The sequence below is a fragment of the Pararge aegeria genome, chromosome 6 (assembly GCF_905163445.1).
Source record: "Pararge aegeria chromosome 6, ilParAegt1.1, whole genome shotgun sequence".
Lineage (NCBI taxonomy): Eukaryota > Metazoa > Arthropoda > Insecta > Lepidoptera > Nymphalidae > Pararge > Pararge aegeria.
Genome location: NC_053185.1, coordinates 9,247,873 through 9,268,745, shown reverse-complemented (window position 1 = coordinate 9,268,745; position 20,873 = coordinate 9,247,873). Strand labels below are relative to the sequence as shown.

The window sequence follows — 20,873 nt, the reverse complement described above, 5'->3', positions numbered from 1 at the left end:
TACACCATACTTTACAGTACAATAATTGGGTTGGGTTATGAATACACTTATCAACTAGTTTTCAGTTATAAGTGCTATTATTTTTGGTGGGTGTAAGTAGAGCATACATTAAGTTAAAACAATTTAATGCACCCACTAAGTGGATTGAATGTGAGTATCAACAAAATTAAAAATGATATCGTTACGGTCTTAAAACTATGTGTCAACAAATAGAAATCGAAACAAAAAATTAAATATTAATAAAGTTTCGTTCTGAAATATCTTAGTACAATTTGTATAAACTTAATTTAGTACACTATTTTATGGTATAATAGTAGGTATATTGTTCTCGTTCTGAAAATAAGGTATTACTTTTAATGTTGTGAAAGTGAATTGAGATTCAAAGATAGGTAATCACATTTGCTGCCGTAAACAAAGCAAATAATACTGTTTATGTAAATAAAAATATTTAAATGCTTTTCCAATTTAATAAATAATTGCACCGAAATACTATCTCTTAAAATACCACAAATTTTCGAGCTTAAAAAATATCGTAAGTAACTATGTTTACAAAATAAAATATATTTTTTGTGCTTTTGTAATAACGATTTGCGTGATTTGTAGAAGTTTATTGATAAGTAAATATCTGATATTACAATTTTATGCATTCAGACTATTTTTTTGTGTGCCTTCCAGCATAACTGTGAAAAAGTTAGAGAATAAGTACACCTTTTTTAGGGATACAAAATACGGAAATGCAACATTGTGTAAAATATTCCAGTCAATCCATCCAAGCTCTGCGAAAAGGTCACCTTTAAACTAAACGGGATTTTTAATTCGCTCGAGTTAATGAACGTTCACGGTTTTATCAGATTTAAATGGAAAGAAGTTAGTGTTCTGACAAAAATAATTGCTGAGTTAGTAAACCATATGATTATTTACGAGAGGAAGTGTTTTATATGATTCATTTTTTTAAATAAATCTAACTATATTGCAATTAGTTAATAATTCCTACCTATTGACCTCTAACTTTAATTTATATTTATAATATTAGGTATTTTCTCATTAGCTTTCATCACTATCACAATAAATGCGACATTCTATTACAAACTAAGATTTATAATTGTCAGTTTACTCCAGCGAATTATAAATCCGACTTTACCTATGTCTTACTAATAAACGAAGAATAACTCCGAAAGAGCTGTTTTCCCACTCTTCAACTTAGAGTAGCATCTCTTAATTAATATCAGTGTGATGAACCACTGAATTCCGACGTTATTTAAAGTGTATTTGTGTAATTTAGAGTAATTATCATAATTTCAATATTTTTATTACTTAAATGTCAGTATTCATATATAAATAACCTTAAAAAATGTGCCAACCCTAACTAATTGAAATGAATTGACATCGCATTTAAGTGTGTGTGAGTGCGCGCGTTAACGTGTGTGTTAACTGATTTAATATTATTTATTTATTTAGTACCTTATTCTTTATTCTGGTGGCATAGTGTTCTGTTACTCCGTTTGACTTTAAATGTACGTATGTATAATCATATCATATCCGATTATATCCGTTTTACTTATGTTATACTGCGTATTTTGTAAAATTTGTGCAGTTAATTTCTCAAAAAATACGGATTCGAGAAAATTTTCGGAACAGTTTTTTCAATATTATGAATACGGTAGTTCTCTAAAATAGTTACTTCCAACCAGCCTTGGATACATCTCAACTTAGGAATATAGTAATTATATGTAGTGCAATTTAATTTAATTTAGCTGAATTCATACAATGCAGACAATTAATTTTTGGATATCCAAGAATTTCTAACCATTTAATTTATACAACTAAATTTTTTATGGAATGTTTCAGTCTTCTTAAGTACTTTAAGCGTCTTTATATCGACACGATGTTTAAGTTAGAGGGTGTGTACAAATTAGCCGGAATCTTCCACGCAAAACACAAATTCTAAAAAGGCGAACTTAGCGGCTGCTTTCGTGCAACTCAGAGAGCATAAATTTACAAGTAGCGTCAACGGCACGTCACTATCCGGCTTATTTGGAATAACCCTTAATTCCGCATTGAAAATGCAAGTTGTGAATTTAAATAATTAACTTAAAAGATCTATGTTAGTGAAGTAGATTAAAAAAAGTGTTATTATTTATAATCATTTTGATTTCTTGTCTTTTTCAGTTTTGTCGTCGTCTTTTTTCTTAGAATATAACGTGTGTTTAGCCTTTTTCAATTGTTTTTTAACTTTATCCTTTACTTTGTTTTTCTTCACCGGCGACACTGCATCGGCTGATTTCATAGATGAACTATTAGACTCGCTATTCCTTTGAGCTGTAAAATAATGATAGCAAATAAGTATTTCTAAATGTTTAAAACAGCCAGCGGTGATAGCCCAGTAGTTAGGACTTCACCTTCGCTTTCGGAGGACCGAGCTCGAATCCCAGCATGCACCTCTAACTTTTCTAAGTTATGTGCGTTTTAAGCAATCACTTGATTCAACGGTGAAGGAAAACATCGTGAGGAAACCTGCATGCCCGAGAGCTCTCCATAATGTTTTCAAAGGCGTGTGTACTCCACCAATCCGTAGTGGGCCAGCGTGGTGGACTACGGCCTGAACCCTTCTCATTTTGGGAAGAACCCTGTTCGCTTAGGCGGGCCGGTAATAGGTTGATATGGTGAAAGCTGGTTGCAGACCGAAAACTAAGCTATGTTTAAGCTAAACTAAGTCAGCTGAGCTAAACAAGAAATACGCCCCGTGCCCACCAAAACTAAGCGAAGCGCAATCAGTTTCACGATAGGCAGGAGGGGTCAGCATAGAACATGTAGCTGTACAGCGTCATACACAACATACTTAATAACTATGACGCAAGTATGAAAAACTGTGGAAGTTGTTAAAGCTAAGTTCAACCAACTTAGCTAAGCTCTTGGTCTGCATCACACACAAAGTTTAAAAAGTTGTAGGTGCTATTATTTACACTACGAGTATGTTCCTCGTGGAAAAGGATATCACTATTTTAATTTATTTATTTTATTTAAACATCTCTATTGCGTAGTATAGGATAAATTAAAAATATAAATAAAAAAAAATTTGAGGAAAAAGGCGGTATTAGGCGCGTGAGCTAAATAAAAGCGAAGGCGAGAGTGTAACAATTTTTGTACTATACGCGTTTCATACAACGATGTTCATCACTTGCGAGGAAAAAAATATTAAAAACTAGTTAATATACTTAAACTAGTTTTTAGAAAATAGCTTTGTATTTTACGCTGTTTTTCCACTGTATGTAAGTTTCGTAGGCCACTCTAGATTTTTGTTGACACAGTATATACACTTGCGATTCGTGCCTTGATTATTTTTCCCAGGGGAGTAAAATACACTATTGCTCTACTTTTCATTCCATTCCAAACATTCCCATTTTACAAATTATTACAATAAGCGAAAATATTAATTATGCCAAATGGCGAAACGGTTTCTGGCGGTTATTTGCGCGCGCCAAGGTAAACCGATATACAGCCAGCATCGTTCGCTGCATACAGCCTATATTAAAAATACAATAAAGGGTTATATTTCAGTATTTAAAACATAACTAGTTTGAATTGTTAATAACTTGAAATGTATATAAACATTCATTTATCATGATAATTTTCTTAACGTGGTAAAAATATTTGTTCATTAAAGGAAATACCTATTTGTTGGGAAAATAAAAGAATCACCGGGCAAAATTAAAAATGATCCAATTGAAAGAATTATGAGTTCATATAACTTGCAGTAAGTTACAACTTAATCGGCTCTTCATAAATAAAGCACAAGTATGGTAATTTTAAATAGAACACTCCTGTCTAATATCTTGGATTACCTATTAGTCTTAGGGAAAACGATGAAGAACTGCAATCTTCATTAAGTGTTTCGCATCTCCAAAGCTCCATTTTGCTAAAAGTTGCGAAAGAATATGCAACTTCTACTAACTAGATAGAAAATGTTTGTGTACCACCAAATACTCAATCTGCGTGACCTTTTCGAGTGTACAGGCGTAATGTTAGATTGGGGGATTGCGTAAACAATACATATTTGTGCGATAGCAGCAATCGCGGTTGATGTGCTGTCATTTTTTGAAGAGCTCAGCTGTCTGTCTCCGAAACTACTTATTCATCAGATCAGATTAATCAGATAAATTTAAAATTTAAAAATAAACTTTCGAACATACTTAATAAAACAAAAAATCATCCGCAGAGTAATTTACGTTCCTCAGAACAGGTTTGCGACAGGAGTAAATCTCGCGATCTTTGCTGTTTAACAGCAGTTTTACATACAATAAAAATAAAAACGTGACATTTGACAGCAGATCGCAAGATTTACGCCTGTCGGCCTATCGTGAGATATTTATTTATTTAACTCTTTATTTGTACACAATGAAGGTAGGAAAAAAAAAACAATAGAAATACAAAGACAAAAGAAGAATACAAAAGGCGGCCTTATCGCTTAGTAGCGATCTCTGCCAGGTAACCTTTGGATTAGGACAAGATGAGAGAGAGCGGATAGGTGGTGTAAAATTATTATAAACGTACATTCAAATAGCTAAATACAAATACATAAACAAAATTGCACAAATAAAAAAAATATAATAAATAAATATAAAATAATAAACTAATATATACTCAATCATACATAAATACTTATGAACATATAGATAATAAAAATAAACATAATCAAGGTATAATAAATGTGGTCATTATTGTGCAAGATAATATGCTTTCACCGCATTTTTAAATGTTTCAAGCGATTTTGCCTCACGTATATTTAGTGGGAGCGCATTCCATAATTCAATAGCTTGCACTGTAAACGAAAGTTTATAGAACTTCGTCTTGTGAAAAGGCATGTGAAGTGTCAGCATACGACATGATCTTAAATCAGCAGGCAATCCTACAAAATCAAATTTTTCCTTCAAGTACGAAGGTGTTTTAGGATTAAATAACACACAGTACAGAAGTGAAAGGACATGCATATCTCGGCGACGGCGAATAGGGAGCCACTTGAGCTTCTGTCGAAATTCAGATACGTGGTCATACTTGCGTAGGCCAAATATGAACCGAATAGCAAGATTTTGGAGACGCTCAAGTTTGTTAAGCTGGTCCTCAGTCAAATTAAGATAGCTTGCGTCCGCATAGTCAAGAATAGATAGAAGGAGGGAATGTGCCAACATAACTTTAGTCGGGATTGGGAGAATAGATCTTAGGCGTCGCAGCGAGCCCATGGTGGCAAACATACGTCTAATTATATCTTTTATATGTGTGGACCAAGACAAATCCTGATCTAAATATAAGCCAAGGTCTTTAACGGTAGCACAAAAAGGTATACCTACACCGTTATAAAGAATAGGACATAAGTTACGCCCATCAACTTTCGAAATCATTCCAGATATGTACCTAATGCCGAATTGATGTTCTCGTCCTTTTTAAAGGAAGTCGATTACGGTTAGAGTGTACGCAGTGGCGTGTATAGAGGGTATGTGCAGGGTATGCAGATGATATAAAATGAGTTACAAAAACTTAGGGTAGGCTTTTTGTAACTCTTGCAATGCCTTGTGTTTTTTGTAATTCGTACTGGAGATTTTTATCATTTTATTTTATCTGCGTAACCTGTGCAAGCCCTCTATGCACGCCACTGAGTGTATGGTACCTCTCTTGGATGCGATGGAGGCGGCGATAGCACAGTCCTCCTGACGCTCGCGTTGTCGCTCGGCGTCTATCTGCTGCACTAATTCGTCGCGCAGGCGCACGATCTGCACCAGCCGTGACACTAGCTGTTCCTCACGCACCTGCGCATATACAGTAGGCATGCAGAAATAATATCGACATAGCTTTACATAGTAAATAGATAAATTAAAATTGCAATATAGTGTACATTATTCTACTAGTCAAACCCTTTCGCCTGATAGACATGTTGAGTGAGTTGAGAAAAATCATAATATGTAATTCGGCATTTAGTGCATCTTGGTATTAAAATTTTTCATACTGTATTCTACTTTCATTTGATACACACACATACACACACATGTATACAAACACGCTGTCGTTTTTGCGTCGCGGATAAAAACAAAGTAGCTCTCGTTGTTTGTACGCCACGATATATTAGACTACGTGACGGGTTTTATTGTACTTTTCAGAAGTAGATAGAGGTAGGCCTATATGCAGTAGGTAAACATGCATATTATATTAGAAAAACGCGAAAACATCTTTTATTTATAATGTGATGTCGTAACAAACTTTTTTTGTGCACTTACATTGCACAGCTTGCGCAGATTAAACTAATGTACTGCGGAATTGTATTATTAATCACTCCAAATTTCCCCCTATTAGTCGGGCATATTTTAATTACTAACACAGTTGATACGATAATATCATTGTTACTAACATTAAATTATTATTATTGTAGCTAAGTATAAACATAATATGATATTTTTTTAAATCACATTCTGGTTTAAGATATTTATTGTTCCATAAAGGAATTTTCACTTAAATGGAACATACAGGCTAATTTACAAAAAGAGGGTAATTATATAAAATTAAATCTTCGAGCGCACAATAAATAAATTGTAAGTTTGAATCACCATCGCATCGAAATCATATCGACGGTCAACTGCTGACGCGAGCCGCGGCTATGCTACTGCATAGGTAACATGCATTCATCCACAAGTAACAGTTTCAGTTGTCACATCTATGTGACAACTGAAACTGTTACTTGGTTAGTTAGGTAATTAATTTCTTTATGTTTCTTAGATAGAAAAAAAAGTTAAGTTTTATTTTTTCACATTAGTATCTTCATTGAACCTGTGCGAACCCCGGGTGGGTCGCTTGTACCTATATTAATAAATATTATTCCACTAGAATTTAGCTCTTGACTGCAATCTCACCTGGTGGTAAATGATGATGCAGTCTAAGAGGGTACTATCAACGAGTACTTCAAACCCATACCCCTATTCGGTTTCTATTCGGTATTTTACTGGAACGCTCACTCGATACTCTTTGTCAGTAGGGTGGTAGCTAGCCACGTTGGAAGCCTCCCATTACACCAGAGATTACGAATTCCCAAATTGCCCTTGTTGAGGATCGAACCTGGGAGCTCCATCTTGGTAATAAAGCGCTAACCACTTCATCAGAGAAGTCGTAATTTTTAATCAAGACCAGACGCAATTCATAAAGTATAAATTCCCAAATTATCTCTGCCGGGGATCAAATCGGGATCTCCAATTAATAAACTCACAGTGTTCACCACTGCGCCAGGAAGGTCGTCCCGCTTACCCTAGTAGGTATATTAGGATATGTACAAGCATTTACTTTATATATCACTAGCGTCTCGCTGTTACACTCGTTCTTCTTCCACATTTATTACGGTTTAATACAAATCCCGTGGGAACCGTTTGTTTCCCTGGGATAAAAATTTGCCCTATTAGGGCTCTGTAACTCTACGTCCTTTCAACTAACTCTGTGCGAAAACTCAAGTTTATTAGTTGTTTAGTTAGAGCGTAAACGAAGGACAAACAAACAATCACACCTTCGCATTAACAATATAAGTAAGGATGTTTAAATAAGTTACCTTGTCCGCATCGATTCTGTTAACAGCGGGCCGTGACTGCAAAACCCTGATTTCATGCTCTATATCAGCTTGCTCTTGTTCCAGTCGTTGTTGCCTTCGACTATAGAAAAGGAAAATCACTATACAATATCGTTATTCATCGCTGCATCGAAGGTCATGGAACAATGTCATTGTAGTATCTTGTTACATGTGATAAAAATAGGCCTTCCACGAGAACCAGTTTGTGTAAGATAATTTGTATTTACGTTATGGCTAATTGGACATGTTTTTTTTGATTCCATCACAAGTTAGCCCTTGACTGCAATCGCGCTTGATTGTAAGTGATGATGCAGTCTAACGTCCATATTCAAAAAAACTATAGATTAATTACTTAACAACTTTGTTTTTGTCAAAAATATCCATATTATTTTTAACAGATACAGATAGATTGAATATAGGAAACGGACGTAAGATGGTAACGAGCCAACCTGTTAGGAGTAGGTATACCAGTTATATTGTGCCATTAGATACCTCTTATTGGTTTCTAGGCGACATCATACGCTAAATCTCAAAATCATACGCTAAATCTCTTACCGGTACGTCTTTGTGGTTCCCACCAGACAAGACAAGAGAAAATTCAAATACTTATAAATTCCCAAGTTGTCAAAAATTGCTGTTGCACTTCTGTTGGTTAATAGATAAGATACGATCTACTGAGGTTCTGGGTTCGATTCCTGGTTCGGCCTAAAAATAGTTAGGTATTGAGATTTCAGTTCAAAAACTCGCAGTAGATTGATGTCGACTATCAGTAATCACACAGTTACAAAATTAGCGTAACATAACCCCGTGCTTTGGAGAGTAAGTTAAGCCAATTAAGTGATGACAATGGAGTAGCGTTGTGGGTCTAAATCTTAATTCCATTTCTCCTATGACTGCCAGGAAGCCTGTGTTTAGCTGCTGTGCTTTTTGAAAAATAAGAAACAAAACTAAACTCGCAGTGCAATATACCTATCATCTCACTTCTACGTAGATACATATTTTAGAAGTACCTTGTTATATCTATGAAGATACATTTCTAAAATAATTATTTGACTTGGACTTAAACTCTGATTTCCTAGGTATGCAGATGCATAAGCGAATAAAACAACGACCTTGAAAAAAAATTAAGGTATTATTCATAGGTCAACCGAGAAGTGAAGTTTTTTAAGAGACACTGAAATGATTGGAATTTTAAAGTATCTTAATCTTATTTCATAAGATTAGATACCATAAAAGTCATGTGATTTGAAGAAAAAGTAGTACCTACCTATCTACTGAATTTATTTGTAAAAATGCACTGATCCCGCGTCGACAAAAATTTAAAAAATCTATTTTTTGCTTTACCTACAACGATTTCTATTGTCACCATCATTGCCAGCCTACTACAGACACTTAGGGACTCTTTTTAGAATGAGAAGGGTTGTCCACCAAACTGGTCAAGAACTGGCCTGAATAAAAACTAAGCGAAATCCACATTCCCACAGCCATCCTAGTCGGTTTAACTCTTAAATAAACCTGTAAGAGATATTTTTATTTGGTAATTTAAAAAACCAAGGGGTCTTCTGGTATTTTTTTCTTAAAGAAAAGGGGATAAAAATAATCATCTGGACTCGGACCGGGGTCTTCTGAATTCGGGTCCGCTCGATTTCCCACCTGAGCTGTTAAAAAACTGGTAGATGTACCTTAGAATACTAATATTCTAATGATATTTTAGCAGTTTTTCATTGCCTGAAAACATCGATAAAACGACGTTTTTTAGAAATGAAACTTAGCTAGATCGATTTATCGCCCCCGAAACCATCTGGATACTAAATTTCATGAAAATTATTGGGACCGTTTCCGAGTTTCAGTTTATATATTTTATACAAATAAATATATAATGCGAGAATTGTTCGTTTAAAGGTATTAAGTATCACATTGCGCACTTTATAATAAGTAGTTACTCAACATATTCAGTATAGGTACTTATCAGGTAAACTATGTAATCAAATGATCAATACATTACTCACATGTACATTAGCTCCGTCTGCTTCCTAAACAGATCATTTTTCTCGTTGACTAGTTCACATAGCTGTATTACTAGATCTTCTACTTCCTCTTGTGGCGCGGTGGGGCCGTCGTCACCTATATGTGTACAGTTGCATTTGATTATATTATTATTACTTCTTCATCATCATCATCATAGAAACCCATTACCGGCTAATGGCAACCCACTACATGGCGCGGGTCTCCTCCCACAATGAGAAGGGGTTAAAGCCGTAGTCCACCACGCTGGCCCAGTTGTGGATTTTTTGACAGTTGTGGAGTCCCACACTACTTTGAGAACTACGAGTTTTGCGTGCAATAAAGTGTTTCTTTTTCTTCTTCTATTATAATTGATAGTTATATTATAAATGCAATAGTCTGTCTGTTTTTTTTATGTAATTGTATTTTTTAATCAACCACTGCTATATTGCTGAAATTTGGCACATATATAGCTTGCATTCTGGAGATACAACTAACAACTATGCTTTAAATTACTGGAAAACAATCTGTCAACGCGTGATTAAAAAAAAACGAAAAAAATGCGCGAAGTGGCGGGCAACAGTATTTAAGTATTATATAAAGTATAAAATTTTATTTAAGTAAAGAAAACCGTATTTTTGGTAATATATGACTAAGCAGTGCTATAATAGGATTGTAAGGTTTTGAATAAATGCCGACTATAAATGAACTGACTTTGATAGTAACTTCTGCTTTTATCCAAGGCTTTTGCTATAAGCATCTGCTAGGCAAGCGTGCTCTAACCGTAGGGTGTATCATCACTTACCATCAGGTGCTATAGTAGTCTGCTGGTCTATCTATATATATTTACGAAAAAACCCACGACGAGCTAAAAGCTTACGGAATTCGTACATGTGTTAAATATTAATAGGAATTTTTACAACCGTTCTACTTTGTGAAATGGTTCAAAAGACATATTAAATTTATCGCATAGGTCACACGTTTCGATTTCAGTTGATCAACTTGAAACATTACTTATTTTGATATATATATATATCAGATAGACCGGTGCGATTTGATAGTTCAGTCTTCTTCCGGAAGAGACTCACACAAACTATAAAAAGCTTAATATAGCTTTGAGGTATTGCTTTGATAGTTATCGTATACTTACAATAAAATAACAAAATATGTATTATCTTTATCCGTTATTTGTGGACCCATTCGTAATTTTAAATATTCGTGATGGAAAGCAATTCTTGCAGAAAAGAGTTGAGGTAGTTTTCATTTTAATAAAGTGTACAAATTTTACTGGCTAATAATTAAGTTCAGATAAGTAAAAAGTTTATATAAAATAGTTTATTAGGACTGTGGACTGTGGAACTCCCTACAAAAGACCTATGTCCAGCAGCGGACGTCAATTGGTAGAAATGGTTATGATGATGAAGTAATAAGTTTAGATTTAATAGTAAAAAAAATATTACAGTTAATTCAAATGGTGTAGAGAGTAAGTTAGTTAGATAATTAAATAATAATTTGAGTACCGTGCGTTTCTGAGATTTTGTTTTAAATACGTGTTCGTTACTAGTCGGTCACCCACCGATAAAATCCAGGCGTCTTTATTGTTATTAGCGTTAAAAAGCGTGTAATAGCAAATAAAGTGCAGTGGACTGATTTACCCTCACACTTGTCGCGGATCATCTGCTCTATGAGGACGCCCTGTCTTTCAAGGCCCAGTTGCTGAGTCTCCAGAAGGTCCAGCTGTACCTGCAGTTGTTCGGGTGTCATCTGCATCTTCACCGCGCGCCGTTCTGGGAGCGGTAGCCCTGGCGCTGGGCCTTTCACACGACGGGCTGCTAAACCCGAAACACTTTATTGCCCTTCTTTTATTACCTAACCTTCTTACCAGGTACATAATCTATTAGCTACGTTACATTCCTCATTCATCATGAACCCATTAAAGGCCCACTACAGGGCACAGAACTCTAAGGCATGCAGGTTTCCTCACGATGTTTTCCTTCACCGCTACAGCGATCGATATTGCATTGCTTCAATTAAAGACGTCACTCCGAAATGTTAGAGGTGCGTGCCGGGGCTCAAACTCGGCCCCCGAAAAGGAAGCAGAAGTCTTACCTACCTGGCTACCACCGCTACGCTATGAAAATAGGTAATAAAAAGAGAAGCTAAGTAATAAATAAACTTATACAGATAAACAAAAATCCTTATTTATAGATATACCTAACATAAAAATCTTGCATATCATTACAAACAAACATATACTGTTAAACACATAACCCTCCTCTAGTAGGCAAATGTATCGGAATTATTGTTTAAATTGTAACCGATTGTGTTTAGATCAGGGCTGAAGCAATACTAACTCACTTTTCGATATAATTAGTTTATTAGTATATCTTTTAATTGAATTTCATGTATTAATGTATTCTTTTTTTATATATGTTATATTATTATATCCCTACTAATATTATAAATGTCAATGTAAGTTTTTTTGTAACGCTCTCACGCGAAAGCTACTAAACCAATCTTCCTGAAACTTTTTATACATATTCTTGGAGGTATTAGAGATAATATACTTTTCATTTTAAAAAAATAAAATTACGTAAGAAAAATATTTGTGAAAAAAAAAATTAAAATCTCATATATGACTATAGGTGTAGACTATGTAGCAGTACGCTGCATCCAAAAATTACGCGGGCGAAGCCGCAGGGCACATATAGTTATATATATATGGTATATATGGTGCTCATACTGTATCTGTACCTTTATATGTATTGTATATCTGTATTCTCTGTGGTTTCTTTGGACATAAGTTGTCCATGTGCGTATCCGGTCCCTTTTTAACTGTTAATTTGTTAATTTTTATCATTGTTACGAATTTGCACAACTATTTGGCCAGAAAAGAGTTGGCTGGACTGTCATGAGTGGCTTCACAGATAGTTTTAAGGTATATAATAATAAGTTATAATATAGTAATAAAAGTACTCAGGCGAGATTTTTAAATAGTACATACGCGAATGACCCCTAATCTTTGATATAAAATATTGTATGTGTGCGAAATATACCACGGCATGCATCACTTATTAAGAATAATCGCCTTATACCTTTGATTTGATACCGAGTCAAGATATTCTATTAGTGTTATGTTCGATAGTCGTAAATATTTTTTTTTTTTTGTTTTCGACATGGCAGCATTTAAGTCAAACTGTAGAGAATTTCATGAATCAAAATCTTGGAGCCGGCAGATTTAAGAATATCGGGGTGATAATTAAAAAAACACAATAGACTGCTTAAATAATAATACTTCGGAGTGTTTATACAATGTCAGTCAAAATTCTTCTTTTATAGTAATGACTTACCATCCGATATGTTGCGTAAATCTGATAAATCAACGCCTTTTTCCAAAGACGATTCTCCACATCCTGACAGCGTTGAAAGACTGTCTGGAGGAGTGGGCGCTGGCCGTTTCTTCTTTAACTTCGGGGTTGACTTGCCGATGGACTTCTAAAAGTTCGAATACCAAACGAAACAGTAATAAGGTATATTAGATTGAGAAGGGTTTAGTTAATAGGCCACCACTCTGGTAGACTTCACACGCCTTTGGGAACATTATAAATAACGTTCAGGAATGTAGGTTTACTCACAATAAGTGAAGACAATTCTGAAAAAACGGCCAAATAATTTGCTAAATAACACTTAGCTGTATGGTTGTATATCTTTCAAACCTTGATAAGGCATCGCAAAAGTATGTTTCAAATAAGGTAAATACTAGTTATAATTTGTGTGTTGCCCTTTTTCGCACGATTGAATCTGTAATTTGTCGGTGGCATTCTCTAACTGGTCTACAAATATAACTCGATAACCTAGATTCGTAGATAAAAAAACAGTAATAGTTATGTCCAGTGGCGTGCACAGTAATTTGGACCCAGGTAAGCATAAAGCATTAAAGTGGCATAAAATGTCAAAATCCTCCTCTGTTGCCAGTTATATGAAAATGTAAGGGTAGGCAGTGCTTTTGTGCATGTATGCAGTGCATGCCAATGGCGATGCCTTGCTATCATTCGGTAAACGAAAAAGGCATTACGCGCTTATGGGCGTACCAAGCTTCTGGTATATGGGGGCAAGTGAGATTTTTTAAGTCAGTTAGTCTGCGGCAGTTTAGTGAAAAACATTTTTAGAGAACCTCATATCTTTGTGTCTGTCTGTATCTTGGCCGCTATACATTTTTAAGAGCGCAGAAAAATACAATGCAAATGTAATTTTCAATGTGGAAATAGATTTTCCATTTTTGTTTTAAATCTTTCGGACACTGTTAGTTAACCCGGGATAAAAAGGATTCTATCTCCAGGACAACAAACTATTAGATACTATTCAAACTTTTGCCAATATCAGTTGTGGTAAGCATATGTTTTAAATCCCGCGGGAATACGAGCACGGGATATTGTTTTTCTTCTTTTTATAGTAATAATTGAAGGACCAAGCCGATGGCACACTGATGGGAATTGGAAAACAATCGCCTTTAAACAGTGCAACAGTTCACAGGACATGCAAGGAGCAGGTCCTTCAACATGCCGCCCTGTGTCCATTAATTTGCGGTGTATGTGTTAGTCCTCATGTGCCTGGAATAACACCGGCAACCACGCCTTTCTGACGGGAACACAGCATTGCAACAATGCGGCTTAGCGGCAGAAATAAGCATGGCGATAAAACTTCCAATGACGAGCTCGGTCACAGAAAGCTCTACTTCAACTAAAACCATCCATCTCCAGGATACAAGCTAAATTTCATCAAGATCAATGCAAGGGTTGAGCCGAAAATAGGTAACAAGAAATCAAACAATCAGACGAACTTCCACATTTATATACAAATAAATGATAATATATAGAAAGTATTAAGATCCCTAAGTAATAGGACAATTATATTACTTAGGGATCATAAAACTTTCTATTAGTGGCACAGCATGTAGCATACCTATGCGCGTCGACCTAAACATAAGTCATTGCTGGTTGACTTTCACTTTTGTTATAGGTCCTAACTGTAGGTACATAATAATATTTAAGAAATTGAATAAAAAATCTTAAAGCTTATTCATTATCAACATATTGTTTGTGGATAAATAAGCAATTTGGTTGCTTCTGTTATAGTACAAAATACCTACAAATTGAGTTACATAACAAAATTAAAAGTGGTTTTATTTACATAAACATGAGTACCTACTGTGGAATTGCAATTCTGCAATTCATTTCCTTATGGATGGTAATTATTTATTTGTTTTATTAAGGACCGATTTTAGTACTGTCAAGAAATATTTTTCCGTGCCGACGTTTTTTTAAATATGTATAAAGGAAATACCTCGACTTTGATATGTAGTTAAGACTATTTAACGGTTAAAAAACAGCCCTTTTCTGGTCCCAATTCTGTTGCGAACCAATCACAAATCTATAGTCTAATGTTCGATCAATCATTACATCAATAAATACATTTTTCTACTTTCGAATTATTTTCTATCAAAATATAACTAAATTATAATAAACTCACGACAAGAACGTCTATTACCTCTGTAGCGATCATCAAAACCATTAAATAAACCAAACACGTTGGATCTGCCGCAGAGGAGAATGTCTTGGGGCGGCGCTAGGGGCCATACTACCATTGCTTAAAGCAGTATTATTATAATAATGATGAAATTTTGTTACAGAATCCTATTTTCAACGTCAAGGTAACCATCAAACAAACAATTTTAACACAGCTAACAGATTCGCCCACTACCATTTTAGATTATTATCGCTTACCACCAGTTGAGTTTGCAGTCATATAGGAATATTGTATAACATATAGTATTGGGTGATAAACTATAATTGTTATTAAACCGTCGCCATTAAAACACCTTGGAAAAATAAACATTCAAATCGGGCCACAGTTTTGCGACGGCAAACTCATATTGCGCATATATAACAATCAGTCATTTTCCTAACAGCAACAGTAAGTCAAGAAGATAAATAGTATGTAAGATAGTTTACCTGGTCAGAGTGTATTGTGGAGGTGTGCGAGCTAAATGACGATATGCTGGCCACATCGTCCATGGAGGTGGAAGGGACGTCTAAGTATTCAGCGATGATAACTGGCGGTGGCGGCGGTGCTTTCGGTTTCCGGCGTGGTGTACTCGCTGGGAGGTTTGGTGTACTTGTCGTTATCGACGATTTGTGCATATTGGAACTGAAATGACTAATTTATCTGAAGATCTAAAAACCTATATTATATCATAATTAAAAAAAACAAAATGATTATTACCGCTTATTACAAGCTTCTTCATCTGAAGAAGGTTCCTCTCCATCCGACCAAAAAGGATTGTAGGCTTTAATAAGTTTGTTCCTAAAAAATACAATGTTTATCTATACTTATGTATAAATTGATTTGGAACCAAACAGAAATTCAAAAACATACGTAGGAGTTGATGATTTAATATCAGGTACTTTAGGTGGTGATTGAATGGGTGGAACATCATCATCATCCTCGTCACTGCTCCCAAATGGGTTGGTGCTTACTCTTCTTGGCATTTCAGTTTCATCATGCTACATAAAAAGTGGAAATGCATGCATTATTATATATCATACTTTTTAAAAGTCTGTCATTTTTATAGCCATATTACATACCTCCTCCTCATCCTCATCAGAAAATGGATTTAAGTCATCAGGGTATTCTTCAAGAGGTTTAATAGGCGGTCGCGTTGTTGCTTTAGATGGAGAATTTTCTACACTTCCAAGCATACTATCCTGTTTCTTATCAATTAAGATTTGCTTTTTTCTCCTTGGTGGTACACTTATAGTCATTTCTTGATTATTGTTAAGTAATTCATTTGATGGTAACAGCGTGTCTATATTTGCTGGAATAATACTATTTTGGGCTAATCTAATATCATCAGTTATATTATTTTCATCTTGGATGGAATGGAGTGATATGCCATTTTCTTCAGGATTAGTTAATAAATTATTTGTAACACAGTCATCTTTGATATGTATAGCATTATCGTCTTTTTGGCTGTTGGAAGTAACAACAGCATCTAAAGTCTCATCAGATAATTGAGTTTGTAAAAAATTGAATTGGTCTTTATTACTCCTGTAAGATTTTTCAGGCAAATTTTTACTATAAATACTGTCACTCTCTAATTGTAAATTATTATCTTCTATGTGAGTTAAATCAAATTGTTTATTTATTGCTTCCATATCTGGACTATCCATCTTAACAGGTTCATTTGATTTATACAATTCTATATCATTATACTTATCATTATAATTATTTTTTAAACTAATATTTACTACTTTATCCTGTATATTGGTGTCTTTTCCTATGTTTTTTTCAAACATGTTTATTTTTTCTGCAATAATATATAAATATTAGTCATAATACAGATATTGTTAATAATAATAATTATTATAAGTCATATCAGTATGAATATAACTTATGCAGACAAAGAAAACAAAAATAACTTATTGTTTCTAATCATTAGTGTAATTTTAATTTAATGACTTGGTTTGAGTTTATTATTGATCTGTATTTTCTCAAATTTCTTGGGGTGGTTAAATTTCTTAGAATAAGTTAGTTGTTAAATGTATCACAATTATCACACATAACAATTAGAAATTAAAAAATGAAACAAACAGTACCTATTAAGATTTGAGAGACATGCACTACAAGAGTGATATAATGGTAAAATTATTGTTTTTTCTCACCTAATATTGATTGTGGTCTTGGTAAAGTTTTTGTACTAACTGGCTGTTCATTTTTAAGACCTTGACTTGAATTCACATCAGTACTGAATGCCAGCATTCCTATTTGATCATTGTTGTTAATTAATTTAGGTGTATTTTTTTCATTTTTACATGTATCACAGGAAAACTCAGTTGAGTTAATGACATGATAATTTTTTGGGTTCAAATGGCCAGAGCATTTCGAACAACGGAAACATCTCCTGTGATACAACTTCTGTGACACCATTAGTCTTTGTGCCAAGTAGACAGGCAAACCACATGCAGCACATTTATCTAGAGCCACTTTTCCAAATTTGATCGGAGTCTAAAAGGGTGAATATAAAGTATAGAATATAAGTAGTACAGAATAACATCACAAAAAGAGCAGTGCCAGGTGAAGCTTATACATACAATCTGTATTGGTGTGCAAGCAAAACAATTACAATAATACTAACTGATGCTTGATTAGTTGATGATGATGATACTTTAGGCTCACTTTCGGATGCTTTTGTGTTCACTGCAAGGAACAAGTAATATATCATATTTCATGTGTAGTTATTATCTCTAAAATAGTAAAAGAAATCTTTATTGTGGTTTCATTAGGAAGATTTACATATGATAAGTAGATATATTTGCCATTAGAAAATTTGTTTGACTAAATCTTTGTTAGTGTGCATATATTACATTACATATTGTAGTACATAAGTCAATAACACACCAGTATGCCCTAGTCGTTGGTAGAACTGGGATAAATATGTTAAAATTGACAGTCTGTCCGGTATATCATTCTCTACCATATCTTCAGGGTCCAAAAGAGCTGGAATGCCCAAGTGTTTTTCAGCAATTCTGTATGCTAGTTCATTATTTTCATATATATTCTCCGGTTTTAATTTAGATAGATCTCTGGAAAATTAATAAATATATAACTTACATCCCTTACTATGTCTAAAACTGTTTCTACTCTACGGATAATTTCTCAAATATTAGAGAAAGATAATTTTAATATAATTCATTAATATTTCAAGAAATTTTATTCTACAAAGGTAATTAGAATGATGCTGTGGAAAACAAGCTATCAAAAGCAAAGTCCTACAGTAGTATTTCCATATAGATAAATAAATAATGGATCTGAAAATTTGGTTATAACAAAGATTCTGCATCACTTTGTGGATAAGTAATTGCATATGAATTTACACTTTAATTATATCAAATTCCTTTTTAGGTGTGTAAATTTAAATTACTTACATTAAATCCGGTCTAAAATGGTGAACGAGTGCACAAAAAGCCATTCCATTTCTCCATGAAGTTGTCATATTATCAATTTGAACATCTGGACAATCTTTCACCAGCCGTTTGCACCATAATTCCAAAGCTTTCGTTCCTTTAACTTCTGACATCGTGTATAGGCGAAGTTCACAGCTTTATTAAAATATTCATATCATTTTTGTTACAGGTCGGAAGATTTAGTAACAAACGCAGAGGGATTGCATACCCCATATTGTTAGTACATGGTTTGAAACGTTACAAATGTAATACACTCTTTAGAAATGATCAATTATCATTTATACAAAATATTTGTGCTTTCTAAGAATTCGTTCAATATTAAATCAAGATTTTTTACTAAGACAATTGAAAAGTTTTAATGATGTGTCAAAATAAGAATGTCTTCGTTGGTTGACGTTATTTGGACAAGTGACAATTGACAACTGACAACCACAGCTGTTAGTAAGGTCAAAGAGTTATTATTGTGTTAATTTCAGGTACTTAATCTTTGTATTATACTTTGGAAATTAGAGATTATATATATATATATATAGCGTCAAGTTTAGATACTTGCTCAGATCTGAAGATATTTAGTGTGCAACACACAGAACTAGCTCATTTGTCCGTTTACCTTAACTAGACACGTTTGTGTTTTAACTGGACGCGTGTTCTGTTTCCAAAACTACATATAGAACAATTGACCTATATTATGCTATATAGAGGTCAGTGTATGGACTCACAGACATATAAATGTTTATATGACGGTGAGACCTAATAGGGACTGAACGCTGACCTATTTTATCTCCTTCTTTGACTTTTGGGTGTGCCAATTCAGCACGCTGTACTTCGCCAAGGTCACGTATACTTGGAAGATCCACAAAGGGGAATGTCAAAAATATACATATAATTACAGCACATTTTTTACCTCACTTTAGTATTCTAAAATTAGATTAGATGTACACAATGGAGTGTGTGATCTGTGGTTAGTATTATAACTCAAAGAAAATTTGTATTATTAATCAAAATAGGATATTCAGAGCTTTATTTTGTTATATTGAATATTTTTACATACCAAGTTTACATAGCTACAAAAAAGTAGCATAATATAACTTTGGATTATTAATGGACGGGGAGTTTCGGTAAGGAAAACAATATAAGCCTCCGATACTTCGTCAAGACTACATTCACAAATACCTAGTGGACTAACATCTTTAATAAATGATATGAAACTCCTTTGTAATATTTTGCGGCATTACCTGTTTTATTTCAATAATCATAGTTTAGAGAAAAATACTGACAGCACTACTGATAGTAATATATTGAATCAATATTTGTAATCCTCTAAATGAGTTGATAAATATCAAACTGCTTTTTGTCCACTGTTTGTAAAATTTGGAAAATGGACACTTTGAGTTTCACATTTCACTCAAGTAATATTGTACTAACTCTATGTTATTCAGATAACTGTTGGTATTCTTTTTGAAGTGAAACTTCTTTAGAATCATTGTGATTTCAAACTCGATGAAACGAAAAAATAAGTCCAGTCCACACAAACACATAAATATATAGGATTCAGCCGGCGAGAGAATGAAATAGAACACATTAGACGTTCTCCGACTTCACGTGTTTAATGCATGTGTTTGCGTATTAGTAAGTTTTAGTATAAGTCTGTTGATTGTTGATGATTTTATATTTGTTTCTGTCTTGATAAATTTTAAAATTACGCTAAAAACTAAAGTTGAAAAAATCGTGAATAGTGGCGGAAAAAAATAAATTTAAAAAACAGCTCGAAGTTCTACGGAACGAGAATCTCGTGCACATCAAAAAAAGTCAGATTTATAGACGACACATGTATGGGAGGGAATGAGATAGAATACATTACACATTTTGTTTCGTATTTAAGTTACCAAAGAAACCGAATAATATCTAGATAAAGAAACAGTCACCTGTTCCGTGTGCGTACCCGCGTGTATTTCGGGTTTCCACATATCCACCATATAACCATAGATTTTTCCGAGTACGTACGATATCAGATATTTTAATATATAGATTCGATATCAGATATTAAATCTGCATATCTGATTCAGATACGATACTCAAATAAAGCGATACGACCCAGTTCTATAATGTATCAGACCTTAAGAACAATGAACAATACACCAGATACAATTGACATACCTACCTTTAATTTATGAACTTCTTTTCGCTCAAGTTTTTTGACAAATTGCACAGACAACGAAGTCGTCTATACTTATTTATTTTAAATTTAG

General features: G+C 34.0%; 1 protein-coding gene across 4 annotated transcripts; it reads right to left on the bottom strand.

Moving 5' to 3' along the window:
* Nucleotides 1-1,315: 1,315 nt before the first annotated feature.
* Nucleotides 1,316-19,024, bottom strand: LOC120624391 (MICAL-like protein 1). 4 transcript variants are annotated; one of them, XM_039890903.1, is made up of 14 exons: nucleotides 18,586-19,024; nucleotides 18,059-18,243; nucleotides 17,796-17,857; nucleotides 17,323-17,665; nucleotides 16,246-16,967; nucleotides 16,037-16,164; nucleotides 15,884-15,964; nucleotides 15,613-15,808; nucleotides 12,952-13,096; nucleotides 11,257-11,433; nucleotides 9,607-9,721; nucleotides 7,580-7,679; nucleotides 5,663-5,801; nucleotides 1,316-2,319 (listed from the first exon to the last, which is right to left on the bottom strand). In XM_039890903.1, the coding sequence occupies exons 1-14, from the start codon at nucleotides 18,735-18,737 to the stop codon at nucleotides 2,144-2,146; spliced, it is 2,721 nt and encodes a 906-aa protein (XP_039746837.1). In that variant the 5' UTR covers nucleotides 18,738-19,024; the 3' UTR covers nucleotides 1,316-2,143. The 4 variants fall into 4 exon arrangements, with proteins under 4 accessions (XP_039746837.1, XP_039746839.1, XP_039746838.1 ...); XM_039890905.1 differs by having other exon boundaries at nucleotides 11,263-11,433; XM_039890904.1 differs by having other exon boundaries at nucleotides 11,257-11,430.
* Nucleotides 19,025-20,873: the final 1,849 nt, after the last annotated feature.

Coding starts and splice junctions, on each gene's coding strand:
- LOC120624391 (XM_039890903.1), bottom strand. CDS start 18,737: ATGTCAGAAGTTAAAGGAACGAAAGCTTTGGAATTATGGTGCAAACGG. Junction 16,165..16,245: donor CTGATGAGGATGAGGAGGAG/GTATGTAATATG, acceptor CTTTTTATGTAG/CATGATGAAACTGAAATGCC. Junction 11,434..12,951: donor TTTACGCAACATATCGGATG/GTAAGTCATTAC, acceptor TTTCGGGTTTAG/CAGCCCGTCGTGTGAAAGGC.